At 38.0% G+C, this 16,143-nt stretch overlaps 1 protein-coding gene across 4 annotated transcripts in view; it reads right to left on the minus strand.

Moving 5' to 3' along the window:
* GC1 (golgin Putative 1) overlaps positions 1 to 16,143 on the minus strand; it is a 66,739-nt gene that overhangs the window by 17,542 nt on the left and 33,054 nt on the right. Inside the window, exons 13-20 of one of the 4 annotated variants that reach the window (XM_089990155.1) lie at positions 14,650 to 14,721; positions 13,776 to 13,844; positions 12,371 to 12,418; positions 12,170 to 12,265; positions 11,998 to 12,074; positions 3,434 to 3,479; positions 619 to 717; positions 485 to 529 (exon numbers count right to left, since the gene is read on the minus strand). In XM_089990155.1, the coding sequence (XP_089846281.1) occupies positions 485 to 529; positions 619 to 717; positions 3,434 to 3,479; positions 11,998 to 12,074; positions 12,170 to 12,265; positions 12,371 to 12,418; positions 13,776 to 13,844; positions 14,650 to 14,721 (552 nt within the window). The remainder of the gene's footprint in view (positions 1 to 484; positions 530 to 618; positions 718 to 3,433; positions 3,480 to 11,997; positions 12,075 to 12,169; positions 12,266 to 12,370; positions 12,419 to 13,775; positions 13,845 to 14,649; positions 14,722 to 16,143) is intronic. The other 3 variants (XM_089990157.1, XM_089990156.1, XM_089990158.1) reach the window with 3 other exon arrangements.

Genomic DNA, 16,143 nt, shown 5'->3' on the forward strand with positions numbered 1-16,143 from the left:
GGGCCTATAAATTACAAAATATAGCTCCGTAATTCTACTCTGTTGGGTATAGAGTTCTTGCCATTGAAACTCCCTTGAGATAGATTGGAGATTCAATTTTATGGCTATTTAACACATGCATAAAGTGAAAGTTCCCATTTTGAAAGATAAACAGGCCCAACTTTAAGCTATCCAACTAAAACACAAGTAGGGCTATACGAGTGATAACACAAGAAGATGGTTGCACATGAACTTCGATCAAAATTTCTTTCTCATAGGGGATTACATGCATACCCTCTAGAACGTGTGATATTTATGAATTTTAACACTCAATTCTTATATTTCCAGAAAGTAAATCTGCATTATGAAAATGACTTACACAATCAAAGGAAAGTAAATGCATTTTTCAATTGAAAAAAATAAGCTTCCACTGATTGTGCAAGCACAGCAAATATCATCAAAATGAACACATCTAAGAAAAATTAATTCAACATCAGCAGCTTACCTGAAGGCGATGCAACAAGTACAGCAGAAAAACATGGACAAATACCTGGGATTATGAAAAAAAAGCTGATGGTTTGGCAACAGGTAAGATTACTACTGCTATAAATGCATCATATGAACATGAATCACTCTTACCAGGTAGAAGAGTAAAGTAATTCGAGCAATGGGGTATCTCCAAAGAAACTTAGTGGCACGGACAGCACCTGAATCCAAAAATTTTGCAGCCTTTTGCAGCTGTGCAGATCACCTCTATGGAATTAGCACATGATAAAATGGATTGCATATGCATGCTGTACCCATGCATGCATGTGTGTCTGTGTGCGTGTGTATATGTACATGTGTGTATTCACTGGATTCCAAGGTAGGAACATTAAGGACATACTTCATGGAGCAAGTGGGAAGCGCCTTGTTAGGGTGATGTATTTTCACAGTCCAACAATCAGCATTTTCACAATTCTATATGAACAAGTGCCCATATTATCCTTTTTCATGCATTCAAGAGTTGAAACATTAGCCACAGATAAATTTTCATGGGGTACTTGGGAATTTCCCTGTCAGTGTGATGAATTTTCACAGTCCCACACATGGATGTGAAAGAGGGATGTGGATGCAAGAAGCAAGAAATGAGTGGTTTATAAGCACATGCGAAGCGGAAAGCAAGAAGTGATTAGGAAGCAATTACAAAGTTAATTAAGAGGCTTTTTAAAATACATGAACAAAAGAGCCAAAGTTATTATACTATATGATACTCTAATTCATGATAGATTTGTTCACTATTTTTTTTGCTTTTAAAAGCATAAAAGTTATGTTAATATAATACTTATTGAACCTAAAAAAATTCTTATCTTTTATTATATGACTAATTACACATATATCAAATGTAAATATGAAATCCGTTTTGAACATATTTAAGCAAAATTTATTATATAACTAGTAAGCAGCATAAAATGGGTGAAGATTAGCACAACACTTATTAATTATATACAGAGAGCACATAATAGAATACATTTCTTATAATGAGAAGAAACCATGAACATTTGTGCCTTGACTTTTTTTAACGAATAACGTAAAATACCTTTGAATTTAAAAAGAAAAAAAGCTCTTTAAGAAACTATAAAAATTGTATTGCCATTAAATATTTATTCTTCAATCTAATTAAAATAGGTCATCTATGGAATTGTTATTGTGGGAATCAGAATTAATTAATTGTGTAAATATATTGTTTTCTTTTGAAAACTGAATTCTCATATTGAAAATCCTTGGAAGCATGCTTCCCTTGATAATGGAACCAAATTTCGGAAGCACCTAGGTACTGTTTGGAGGACACCCAAAACCCAATTTTCAACTGAGTTTTGGGTGTTAACTGGGGTTTCAGCCCAAAACCCAGGTTTTGGTGTGTTTGGGTGACACACCAAGACCTGGTTGAAAACCTGGGGAGGGCCCAAACCTGGCTAAGTTAAAATAGGGGCCTCCCCTTGGTTTGCAACCTGGATTATTGGGCCCCCTCTCCTCACACTCTCAACTCCCTCTTTCTCTTCCCTCCCGTTGTTAAGATATTGTATCTATCTAATATGTATATATATATATATATATATATATATATATATATATATATATATATATATATATATATATATATATATATATATATATATTCTGTGTATGTAAACTGAAATACCCATCAGGGGTATTTCAGTCATTTCACTCTTTACTTTTTATTTTGCTGTTTTTTTTAATTTTGTGTCAAATGGCTGTTGAGACAGTCCAACTAGTCGTTGGACTGTTCCTAACAGTCATAAATATGACCGTTGGACGCATTCCAACGACTAGCTGAACTGCTTCCCATCTTGGCTCCATAAATATGACCTCTATTTTGTAAGTAATGCTTCTTGAAGCATATTTGTGATTAATTCAAAATTATATTTTTTATTCTTCTTCTCTTATGAATTGTTGGTGTGTATCTCCTTTCTGAGATTGTATTTGGTCCATAAGTGGCCTCTTTCTATTTGTGTTCTCTTGAAGCCCTTAATGGCATTCTCTTGTATTTTTTTGCTTCATTACACCCCCACCTCCCTACACACTAGTGTGAGTCTGGCCATTTTCCGGCTGGAAAACTCCTCTTTTTTTAAGCATCAGTAGTGGTTGGCCATTTTCCGGCTAGCCACCGGCCGGGAAATGGCCGGCCAACCATTCCCCCTTTTCACAGTTTAATGGCTGGCCAGCAATTTTCCGGCCAACCACCATCTGGGAAATGGCCTGGCCAGTGTCACCTGACAAGGAAAACACCGGCCAGGCCATTTCCTAGCCAGTGGCTGGCCGAAAAATGGCCTGCTTTTTTTTGGGGGGTTCCAAAATAGCTCAATAGGACTAGTTTTTGGCAAACTAGATTTTCCAAAAGCCTGGATTGCAGCAAAACCTGGGTTGGTGAAAACCCAGGTTTTGACCCTTGTCATCCAAACGACTCATTAGCTTTCAGCTTCCAAAGCGGCTTCCTAGGAAGTGGGCTTCTGAAGATAGGTCAAAGTTTTTCATAACCATTGTCCAATGATGGGCATTTTCAAAATTATATATGAAAAATATATTCAATATTGAAGGAATGGAAATTTCTATCCTTTCAGCTTCCTACCACAAGAAGCAAGGGCCACTAGCAGTAGTAATAAGGAATGATGGTGGCAATTATGTGCACACCTTTGTGACTGTTCTGTAACAGCCAAAGCTCGGAGCTTTAGATACTTCCCTTCCTGCTTATTGCCAAATATAGGGTTGACACATGCATTAATGAGTATAAACTGCAAAGGTACCTTAATTTTAGTAACTATGTAAGAGAGTATGAAGGTAAAGTATAATTATCTTCACATCCTTGGTTAGGCTATCTACCATTCCTTTGTGTGTGTTGAGAGAGAGAGAGAGAGAGAGAGAGAGAGAGAGAGAGAGAGAGAGAGAGATGCACCTGCATGCCTGCTCCAACCATGTGACGGTGATGTAACGGGAGAGCCCTGAATTTGTTTTGATAGAGATAAGTGTTATTAGGATTACATGCATTAGAAGAATATGAACAAAACATAAATACAAAGATAGTAGATCTTTATTGTTGCTAATGTCACTTTCAAGAAAAGCACAACTGCTTGGTTTGATCCCTAATGAGATCAAATCCCACTTGAGGTCACATCCATGTCAAATATTTGCAAATTCCTTTTCATTTGGGTAGGGCATTATATATATATATATATGTGTGTGTGTGTGTGTGTGTGTGTGTGTGTGTGTATGTGTGTGTGTGTGTGTCACAACCGTTTGTACCTACAATCTATTTGGGATCTCATGATGCAAGTTGTTTCTACTCAATCTAACCTTATACATGTGCTCAGCATGGTTGATTTGCTGGGGATTGACTACTGATACAGATCCAATTTTTGCAGATACGGATCCATACCCAAATGCCCAAATGAATGAGCTAGTGGGACCCATTCATGGGACATTCCCTCCTAATTTTGAAGCTCAAGGCTTAGAGGGACTCACCCCATGGGCACCCCACTTATTTCTAGAGAGCAAGGATGGTCGTGTAAGGAGCTTAAAGGGTATCTCTAAAGATGGAACTTGGGAGACCAGGTGTGGTCAATTTATGGAGAAGGCTCTATATTTAGCTTGGTCCAAGAAGGGCTTAACCAAGAATAGCCCAAGCACTTCAAGGTTTATCTAGAAATAAGGATTTTATTTAATTCTCATTTTGCAACTTGTGAAGGCTTTATGAGCCCCTCTTTGGCCCACATATAGGCTCTTGTTTTAACTTGAAGGGAATGCAATTTGAATCTCTCTCTCTCTCTCTCTCTCGTTTATCTCTTCTCTCTTTAAGGGTTTGTCCCTCTCTTGTTTAGGTGTGTTGATCCTTAGTGGATCCGACTCACTAAAGTGGACCAAAGCTGCAACCAAGGCCCACCTCAATTCGGCATGGCCAATCCCAAGTCACTGGCAATCCCAACTTCCCCAAGCCAAACCGTGAAGCCTCTAGCCTCACCCTGCTGACCCAGTCATTGTGGCAGTTCCTGATCAAGTCAACCTAAGCCCAGAAAGTTGTGCAAGCCCTTTCATTGACCCAATCCTAAGTTAGAGTCTACCCAAACCAGAATTTTGATGACCCAGCCCAAACCATAAGGTGTTTGAGTCTGAAATTTGGACCCAATACACATTGGGCCGGGGTGTCCAGTTTCAGCCCCATGAATTTCAGGATTTATAGAGTTCTCAATTTTGAGAACTCTATTTTTAATTCGGGTCCACTGTGTACAAAACCTAGTCTGCCCTACTAAAACCCTAAAAAAACCGACCACTTTCCTAAATCATATCTCCCTGGATATTAGTCCAATAACCCTCAAATTTGGTCAGAAGCTAATTCCAAGTGTTTAGATTAATCCCTCAAAATTTGAGATTTTCTGTGGCAGTGTTTGGGAGTTCTAGAAAACTAGACCCTCTCTACCCGAATTGACCTTTTGACCTAGACCTTAACCTAACTGAGCCTACCCCTACTGAAAAATTTGAACCCAAGCCTAAAGTCCCAGAGACACATCAAAGTGGTATCGAGCGAACCCTCATGCCTCCCAAGAAAAACCAAGATCGAATGTAAAACCCATGTTTAAAAAAAAATTTGTATCGGACCCGGGCCAGGTCGGGTCCAGACCCGTCCTCATTAGGGTTTTAAAACCCGACTCAGGAAGAGGATTTTAAGAAATCCTCTTCCCGAGCGCCGCACCCCACTCGCGCTTCAATTGGATTAGGGAAACCCATCGGGGTTTCCCCATTTACCCCCCCCCCCCCCCCCCGAGCTCTTTAAGAGCACCGCAGGAGGGCAAGGGGAGGCACGCCTCCCTCTCGAGCCTCCTCTTCATCGCTCTCCTCGTGCCGACCTTCCCCCTCGTTCCCGGAGTGTGGCAACACTGCCGACCGACGATGTCGGCGATCCTTTCCCCAGGTACGCCCTTATTCTCCCTTCACCTCCCTCTCTGTCATCTCGTCGGAAGGCACGACAGAAGGCTGATGGCCCCTGTCGTGCCCTTCACCCTCTTCTTGAGGGTTTGCCAGGAGACCGACAAGCGGCGCACGGCCCTTGCCGCGCCCTCCCACTTCCTCTGTGCCCATCGGAGGCCCGACAGGTGGCCTACGGGGCCCCTCTCGTTTCCCTCTCTCTATTGAGGTTGCCAGAGAGCCAGTGGCCCATACGGCACCCCTCCTCTCTTCCCTGTGGGCTATCGAACGACCGACGAGAGGTCGGCCATCCCCCTGCACCCCGCTCCCCCTGTGCCATGCCTTTTCCTTTTTTTTTGTCGTCGTGACTCTGTCAGGCAGGGGTCGAGGCCCCTGCCATTCGTCAGTTCTTCAGGCAGGAGCCGAGGCCCCTGCCATCCCTTGTTTCGTCAGGCAGGGGCTGAGGCCCCTGCCATTCCCTATTTGGACGAGCAGGGGCCAAGGCCCCTGCCGTTCATAATTGTGCCAAGCAGGGGCCGAGGCCCCTGCCATTTCCTGTTCCGTCAGGCAGGAGCAGGGGCCCCTACCATTATTCGTTTGTCAGGCAGGGGCCTTGCCCCAGCCATTTCCTTGTTTGGTCAGGCAGGGGCCGCACCCCTGCCGGTTGCCGTTTTGTCTGGCAGGGACTGAGGCCCCTGCCATTCATTGGGTTGCAGGGGCCGAGGCCCCTGTCATCCAGTTTTTTCAGGCAGGGACCAAAGTCCCTGCCATTTATTACTCTTGCGAGGCAGGAGCCGAGGCCCCTGCCGTTGGCTATTGTGTCTGGCAGGGGTCGAGGCCCCTCCCATTTATTGTTTTCATCAGGCAGGGGCCGAGGCCCCTGCCGTTTGTTGATTTGGCAGGCAGAGGCTAAGACCCCTGTCATCCGTTGTTTTGGCAGGCAGGGGCCGAGGCCCCTGCCATTCACTGCTTTGTCAGGTAGGGGTCGATGCCCCTGCCATTCGCTGCTCTGTCTGGCAGGGGCTGAGGCCCCTGCCATCCGCTGTCTTGTCATTCGTTGTTTGGTCAGGCAAGGGTCGATGCCCTTGCTGTTCGCCGTTTTGGTCAGGCAGAGGTCTTGGACCACTATCGTTCTATTTTTCCTTATTAAGCAGGAGCCTTGACCCTGCCACTCATCAGATTCCGCCGACAGGGCAGGTTTTACCATTGCCCTTCTGTTCTTTTTGACAACTATGTCATAATAACTCTTGCACTTTTGCAGACTTCGCATCGAACCCCGCTCTGGCTCCGCGGCCTGAGCCTCGTATCATCTACACTCAGCGACTAGAACAAGGACACAAACGCCAACATGGACTAAAATCACACACCATGGTATGAATCAATGTGCCTTGTCTACATAAAATAACACTCAAGACAAGTGTGTTCAGCTACTAGACCAAGAGAGCAAAAGCCAACAAAGGGCTACCAACACACGAAGGTGTAATAGAATTCTTGTCTACATATTTGTTAAATTATGTACATAATCATATAATGTAATATATATTTTATATATATATATGGTAATACATATACATATATTAATATATATGTATATGTATCTACTTATTATATATATAAAATATATATATTTCTATTTGTTTAGCCGTAGGGGTAGTTTAGTCTTTTTCTCTATTTTACGCACATTCACTTTATGAATGTGTTTGTAATTTATTTTTAGTTTTCTTTTTCTTTTCTTTTTATTTCTTTTATTTTTGTACCTAAAGGTACCTTGGGGGTCCCACTCAAATAGACGTTGGGCCCCTCCAACGGTCACATTTGTGACCGTTGGAGGGGCTCCAACGTCTATGAGTGGAGCCCCTCCAAGGCTCCTTTGGTGTGGTTATAAATAGGGGCTCTCCCCTTTGTATTCCTTCATGGCTTTGAGTCAAAGCCCAAGTGCTCAATAAATTGATTCCATTATTTTTATGCCTTTGCGCATTTGTGAGTTGTGCTTTTGTGCACAAGTGTTCTAAAGTGTTCTTATTGTGCATTCGTGGCGGGTCTATTATCAAGAATATTAAGGTCTTGATCTTAGTATCTTATTGGAGATACTTTTACAATATGATGACACTTAGATAAGGGGCATAAAAGGAGAAAACTTTTGAGGCAATAAAACTTGTAATGACAAACATATAAATAAAACCTTGAAACAATATTCTTCAAAAAAAGAATACTCATAACAATATCATTTTGAAATAAAATGTGTGAATATACACACACTAAGAACACTTATGCACAAAAGCACAAAACATAAATGTGCAAATGCACTCATATGATTCATAAACAATAAAAAGTTGGGCAATAACCCCAAAACCTTGATTTTAATATACCTTAAAACATTTAAGGTTTTAAACATCATATATCCATCACATTTATATATAAATAAGAGCATCCATAAGATCAAAGGCCAACATTAAACAAGTGACACACTCATATACCAAATCATTCTAGAGTCCCAAGGTGCCCATAACTCACCTCAACCACCATCTATAATATGGTAAGTGGACAAACTAAAATGACATAACAATGAGTGACACACTCATAATTAGAGATCATATACCAAATCATTCTAGAGTCCTAAGGTGCCCATAACTCACCTCAATCACCATCTATAATATGGCAAGTAGACAATCTAGAATGATATAACACGAGGTGTCCATAACTCACCTCAACAAACATCTCTAATAAAACAATAATAAGGCCAAACAAATGATGAATTAAATAACATGTGATGGGCAAATATAAATGCCACAAAAAGGCAATAAACACTTTAGGAATCATTTTTCAAAGAAAAGAGGACCGATTAAAAATTGAATCAAAGGTCCAATATAATCAATCACAATAATATGCTTTATAACAACAATTTTGCATAAATCCGAATTATGCTTAATCTTCAAAAGAAGTCATTTATACAAAAAGACTTATTATGCAACTAACACAATTTATGAAATATTAAGCAACATCATGATCATTATCAAAAGACTCAATAAACACAACATGAAATACTTAAGCTATGTCACGTGTGAGAAAGGAATTAGAATCATCCAAGAAACAAATCAAGCCTTTATAATTTGCAATTATATATATACCAAGATGTAAAATGGCAATAATCTTAAATGTGTAAATTTAGGATAACATGTACCAAGATATTGCGGAAGCATTCATAATGATAAAAGAAACAATCTTACAAGTTCATAAAAAGTAAACACAAGCCCTAAAGGAGGCAATAAAAATATCTCTTTATTGAAAAGAGAGTATCATGTGAAAATGTCTACGAAGAGACAATACACATACAAGCATAAATACTTTATAGAAGAAGTGCACGAAAGCACTCACACAACACTTGAACAAAATACAAAAAAAGCGTATAAATAATAAACATGCGATAATGCATGTATTTCATAAAATGGAAGCAAATGCTTGAGACTCTCAAGCTTTAATTATGTAATTATATGCTTGATAAATGCAATTTAAGACAAAGAAGACCATATTATGGCCAATGTAGGCATCCTTAGAGATACAATCAAGAGGTTTTGAAACTTTATATGAAAAATACAAACAAACATGTTTATAAAGTTGTATCATTAGAAGAAAACTCAAAAATTAATGAAGTCTTTTATACCAAAGGATGCAATAGATACACTATGCATTCTATATAGTGTGAGAAGATTTTAAAAGATCTTTCCTAATGAACACAATGGTTCATACAACATATTTATCACAAATAATTTTTCAAAATCCTTTAACTAAACCAAAACCATTGAAACATCATTGACAAGAACTACTTAGGATTCATAACAAAGATTTAGATGTGAAAGATTCTTATACAAGAATTATATCAAGATTTTTCAAGAAAAATGCACTAAAATCCATAAACAAGAGAAAAACTCAAAACCAATTAGACTTTATATGAGAGAAAAGATTTTTTAAACAAAGATCATTAATCAAGAGATCATATATAATCTATAAAAGTTAATTTATGAAATACTTATGTAATCATCATAAATCCCACATAATTGAAGACAATTTTAAGAAAGAACATAAATTACTATTTATATGTGATGAGTAATCGATAAACATATAAACAAGAATTTATATATTTGAATAGCAAAACAAGTTTACTAAATTTAAAATGAGATATTTTAAAAAAAAATTGAACATGCGAAATATGAAAAGAGGTGATTCAACTATTATAAACACTTCATATGCAAAAAATAATTTCATAATGCATAATATGTTAAGAAAAGAGATACATACCGAAAACTTAAGAAAAAAGAGAAGGACAATGAATACTTCACCATTTCTTGATCAACACGCTTTCTGTTGCATCAAAGGACAACCCCATCGTGACCACGCTCTGATACCATGTTAGAAAGTGACTTTGAATACTTTAGGTTCGATAATGAACCCATACACATGCACATTAAGTGCGAATATACCCACTCAAGGGAACAACACAAGCACATCATGTGCTAATACATAAACTCATAAAAGGGGTAAATATGACATAAAGTCATAAGTTGAATATTATTGAAGAAAGAGGGTAAAAACCCTATACAATGGAGCATAAGCTCCTCCAATGAGTAAAGAAATACAAGGGGGAGACCCCTGTTTATAACACAAGAGAGGAGCCACAAAGGGGGCTCCCAAAGGAGTCGTTGGGAGCCCCCAACGGTCACATTTGTGACCGTTGGGGGCTCCCCAACGACTCTTTGGGGAGCCTCCCTAGGTGGCGCAAACCCAAAAAAGGAGAAAAAAAAATTAAATTAAATTACAAACATATTTTGAATGGAATATGCGTAAAATTGTGAAATATCTAAACTACCCCTATGCCTATAAATAGAGAAATATATATTTTATATATATAATTAGGATAATACATATGCATATATACCATATATGAATATGTATTATCCTTTATATATGTAAAATATATATAATATAACAAATGTTGAATGATACATTTTAACAAAGGATTCATGTGGAAGACCCAGAATGATTTTCTTTTTTTATTCATATCGCCGACCCCAATTGTTTTGGGATGAAGGCGTAGTTGTTGTGTATATATATATATATATATATATATATATATATATATATATATATATATATATATATTCAGAGAGAGAGAGAAGGTGGTAGCTGCTAACCACTTTTCTAGTTAACCATTGTGCTAACCGGGCTTTTGAAGGGTTTTCCCATGTATTACTTAAATCTGACCGTACATATGTGTTCGGCACAGCAAATTTATTAGGAAACGACAATTGGATAATGTTTTTTTGATGAAAACATGATTTTTCAAGCCTTGATAGCTTCAAGTCAACTGACCCTAGCGACAAGTGAGTTTTGATTAAATCCAGAGATGAACGCTTGTGTGTCTTTGTTGATGCGGACTGTCAAGTTTAGTCTCCTGAAGACCTTGCTATTTGTTAACATCACATCATAGCTTTTGTTACTCTTTTACTTTCTCCTCCGATGAACTTTCTTTTATCCTGTCTTTTTGGGAGTCTCTCTCTCTCTCTCTCTCTCTCTCTCTCTCTCTCTCTCTCTCTCACTCGTGAGAGAGAGTATATATACGGCGGTACACGATCTTGTTTGAATGGATCTAGCGACCAAATGTTAAATCTAACTGTACATATGTGTTTAGATAATTTATTTACTACGTTAGAAGGCTTTATCATATCTAACACACCATAAGATTTTATTTTTTATATGGTGAAAAATCAACGGCTCTCAATTCATGAAGTTAAGGGTGGTTTAAAAATGGTATAAAATATTATGTTTGAATCAACTTTAATACATGAATATAGTAAATAAAACATGGCAAATATGAACCAAAAGTTAGATTTTGCTTTTGGAGCTTAAATCTATGTAAATCAAGTGTGTACCACTGTAAGTTATGGTGGTACAGTACCACAATAGAAGTACCTATGTGTGTGTGTGTGTATATATATATATATATATATATATGGGGTAACATTTGGTAATGAAGACATGAGGTACATACACCTCTTATTTATTTATTTATTTTCTTGGTTGTTTTTCATGGAACTAACCTTACAAATGTAATCTACATGTTTTTCTTAGTGGGAATCGGCTCTAGATCATTTGATTATGACATGTAGCCAGGCTTTTATAAGCTTCAAAAATCAAAGGCCTACAATGTACAATACTTTCCCAAGTCATAAAATCATGTTTTTTCATTGACAATACATGATCCAATATCCAGTCCCCACTATTTTGAACATGCTGAATCCATTCATGAGGTCAGATTAGATCAAAACAACCTGCACAATGAGATCCAGAGGTGTGTGTGTGTATACATATATATACATATAAGTTGGGTATCCTTCCTTCCAAATGTCTGGCATTCCTTATCATGTAGGTAAATACATAGACATTCACATACATAACAACTAACCCAATCCTACAGAAAACAAAACGAAAGAGAAATGCTTGGAAAAAATATAGAAAACATTGTGGAAGGAAAGGCAAAGATTGGCTATCAAAGGAAAACCATACTCAAGTGCTTTCATATCGGCTTCCTCGTCCCAAGATGTCGTTGCACGGCGTAAAGCTTTAGTTTTCTCTACTTCTACCTGTTTGAATTGATGCTTTAGTGCAGATGAAAAAAAAAATGAGACCAGACATGATAATCTTGGTGAAACCCAATTTCTGCAGTCATATGACAAACCTGGGCTTCCCGTAGACGTTTGACCTCTTTCTCCAGTTGAAACTCGGCTGCAGCTTTCTCACTGGCCATAGCTTCTAGTTGTGTTTGCTTCAAGTACTTCACACAACAAACAAATTATCACCTAAGCATCTTCTTCAATTCCTAACTCAAGATGGATAAGAAATATTGGATACAAAAAAAACTCCAGTCATCCCAACATACCAATAAATCAGTTAATTCACGGTATCGTTTTTCTAGTTCCATATGCTCCTGTTCCATGTACATGGGAAACAATAAAATAAGGAATGATCCAAAAATAAAAATGAAAAGGTAACATCACAAAGACCAAGTCCAACTATTGAACTTCACTTTACATATTTTGAATTTGTTTAATCAACACTAACAGAACGTTATGCAAAATACTGCATTACTATTATTACTAGCATATATTTTCACTCACTTTAGAGGTTAAAGACAAGATGTTCATCACCAATACATCTTTTGGAACTCGCACTGTATCATGAAAAGTTATATCTTACCTAGGAACCACAAAAATATTGGTCAGGATCAGGGTTATAGATCAGCTTTACCAGTCATTGTTTCTCCAGCCTGAGTTAGGGGAAAATATCTAGATTCCTTTGTAGGCAAAGAGGATTAGCAGAGGCAGCGGCAGGAGCATCAAGATGGCAATGTTAAAAGGAACACGAGAGTAGAAGGCTTAATGTTCCCTGCTGGAGAATAAAGTTGCTTGGTCTAGAAAGTTAATGCTTTGTAGAAAGCTGACGGGCTGGACATTGGCATCTTCCTGAAATATCTACACTATTAAACGGTGACTTATCCAGTTATATAACTGTATCCATTGCATGAGCAGGGCAGAAAACCTCTGGATGTGATCACATAGATCTCTGAATGAAATGACTAACTCAGGGATATACGAAATACTAACATGTTGAATGCAACATGAAATATCATCAAGTTTGATAAACTGAAGAACCACACCAAAACCCAAAAACCAATGCATTTAAGGCCATTAAGTCCTGAGTACGGGTGCACAATGAGCTGAGCTAGCTCGGGCTCCACTCATTTAAGCTCGGCTCAAACTCGTCCGAGTAGATAAATGAGCCGAGCTTGAGCAAGACCTCAAGCTCGGTATACATAAACGAGCCAAGCTTGATTGATCTTGATTAACCCAATTAAGCTGGTTCGTGTAATAATGTAAGGCGCCCAGTATTGGTACATGAGTAAATTCTGTCAACGTAATAAGCACAAAAGAAGCTCTTGCTTTGATGGGTAAGATTGTAACCCTCTGTGAAGGAGGTAGGGAATTCAAATCTGCCCATCTTCACTTTTGATTTACATGTTTTTTGAATAAAAAAATGTTCATCTCGAGCTGAGCTGAGCCGAACCAAGCTTGAGTTCAACTCGAGACGAGCATGAACGGTTCATTTTTTTTAATGAGCCGAACAAAGCCAGCCTAAGCTCGGCTCAAACTCGGGTCGTGTGCAGGCCTAGTGCTGAGGATATTAGTCAAGAAGATAAAAAGAAGGTTGGACCATGATAAGTTGAGCTTCCAAGGCAGAAAAAACTGTCACAAGATAAAAGAGGATAAACAATAAAAGCACCCGACCTGCCGTGAATAATGCTCAGCATCCCTTTTCATCCCTGCCATTTCCACTCTCATCTTTTGCATCTCAGCCTGTTCAAAGAAACAAAGGCATTCCTAAGAAACATGACTCAACTCATAATTTGATTATAGTTTTTGAGACGCTCTTTTAGCATCACTGAAACAATTATGCCAATTGTTACCACCCGACATTAAAACTGTTCTTGCATGGCATGTTCATGTCAGTCCAATAGCCACTTAGTTGGAGATTTACAAGTTGTACATAAGTCTGAAGTCAGCATTATGGTTGGAGAAGGGGAGTTTGAATGGATTGGACATGGTAGATATGATAGATGTGTGGTGGTGGTGTCAGGAATCAGCTAATGAGGTGTTGGCAGTAGTTATGATAGAGGTAGTGGTGAAAATGAAAGTAAAGGTTGTGGTACAATGACTTGATTAATGTGATACTAGCATGGTGGTGATAGTGTTATGCTTTAAGAAACTTGGTTGATATGGTGGCAAGGGAGTAATAGCGGACATGATGGATTGATGGCAATGGAAACAGCAATGCTGGATGGAGAAGGGAAAAAAAGATGCACTATCAAATGCGCCAAACAATTCTCATGATGTATGCAACTAGAAATCATATTACCTTGCACAAGCTTTAAGACTAACATCTTATCAAAGCAATTGCATAAGGAAGGACAGCAACCTCGAATATCTACCAAAGATAATATTCATGCCAAACCAACAATATGCCATTCCTAATGCATAATAGGTGCAAACCAAACAAGTACATTTCCTTGGATTCATGATATCCGACTCTTCAATAAGCAAAGTTAAATTAGATAGGCAAGTCAAAAGGGGAGAAAAAAAAAAGAATAAAAGAACAACTTGCCTCCAAAGAGGAGAGCTTACTCTCTGCCTCTCTTTGACCTTGTCGTGCACGTTCTGCTTCTTCTTGCCAGGCCTGCATTACAGGATTCTGGATTAAATAACTGATATAGCACCATAATAAGCTATAAACTGTTGTAATAGATGTATTTAAAGAACAAAATCCAGATGATGACAAATGGAAATGATTTTTTCATTAATATGGTAAAGTCTCACACATTACAAATACAATATGAATAAAGACATTATATCATGTCATGCAAATCCAGAATATAGAATTTTTTCTTTTTTATTCAAGGATGAGAACCACTAACACATTCACAAATGTGAATGTTAAATACAATTAGATCTTGTGGTTGGATAATGCGGATTGGGTTGGTGATCCAGATTAAAAGAAAGGCAATTTTTGAATATTACGTGTACTAAGAAAAAAATGATATCTTGGAGAAGTAAAAAGCTACAAAAGCAGAGTATAAAACACTATCTGGAATGGCAGCTAAAATTTTACAGATTTTGCTGGTGTGGATTTTAAAGGGATGAAAATCCATCAACTTTTATGATAACAAAAGTGCCATTTCTTTTGCCACTAATTCTATTTTGCATGATTGCTCAAAGTATTCCCAAATTGATTACCATTTCAAACATGGAAGAGTAGAAACCAGAGAAGTGAAAATCAAATTGCTTCATATTATCAAGTGGTCAATATATTTAATAAAAAATTATCAAAGGATTGATAATAACTTATCAAGAGAAAAGTTGTAAATTTTAAACATGATATACAACTTGAAAGGGAGCGTTATCATACAACCAGCAAGAGGGTACTATATTCAATCAAGTTATAACATGTCTACTTAATGGCATCTTTGTTATTTTCATTGTACTATGAGACACCACCCATAGTGGCATACCCTTGTAATTTTTAGTGTTTGTGACATTGTTTATAATAAACCCCACTTTTTTTTTATAACTATGTAAAAAACCCAGTTATGGCACCATATGTTAAGGAGAAGATTGAGATGCTGCTTCTACCCTACAGAATCGTTAGAGGCTAACCCTGGTTGCCCCCTTGTCTTCTTTGAGCCCTTGCATATTCTTACTGGTGATACCACATTTACAAAAGTTTGGAATGTGTCTTTGCTAATTCCCGGCAACCACCATCATATATTTTGAGTTTGCAACATTTAATGATAAAGTGTCTGTATGTGCATCACGGAAGCAAATGCCCAAACTAAAATGAGTAGCCCTCATCAACTGAATAATTCCCTTATATAAGCACATGTATGTTAGTAAAATGGAAACACAGCCAAATTACAAAAATATAAAGTATAAAAATGCTATGGCAGACAATTCATGAACACACTATACAGATGAAGGCCCAGCCATCCAGTCCTATAGTAATTGACACTATATATATGATAAACTGGATCCAAGTGAGAGTAAACATGTGAATAGTCACAGAAGTCTACCAGAGCTATAAAAGTATGGCAGCCAGAATACT

Source organism: Nuphar pumila, chromosome 15 (genome assembly GCF_984573655.1).
Source record: "Nuphar pumila chromosome 15, dmNupPumi1.hap1.1, whole genome shotgun sequence".
Classification (NCBI taxonomy): domain Eukaryota; kingdom Viridiplantae; phylum Streptophyta; class Magnoliopsida; order Nymphaeales; family Nymphaeaceae; genus Nuphar; species Nuphar pumila.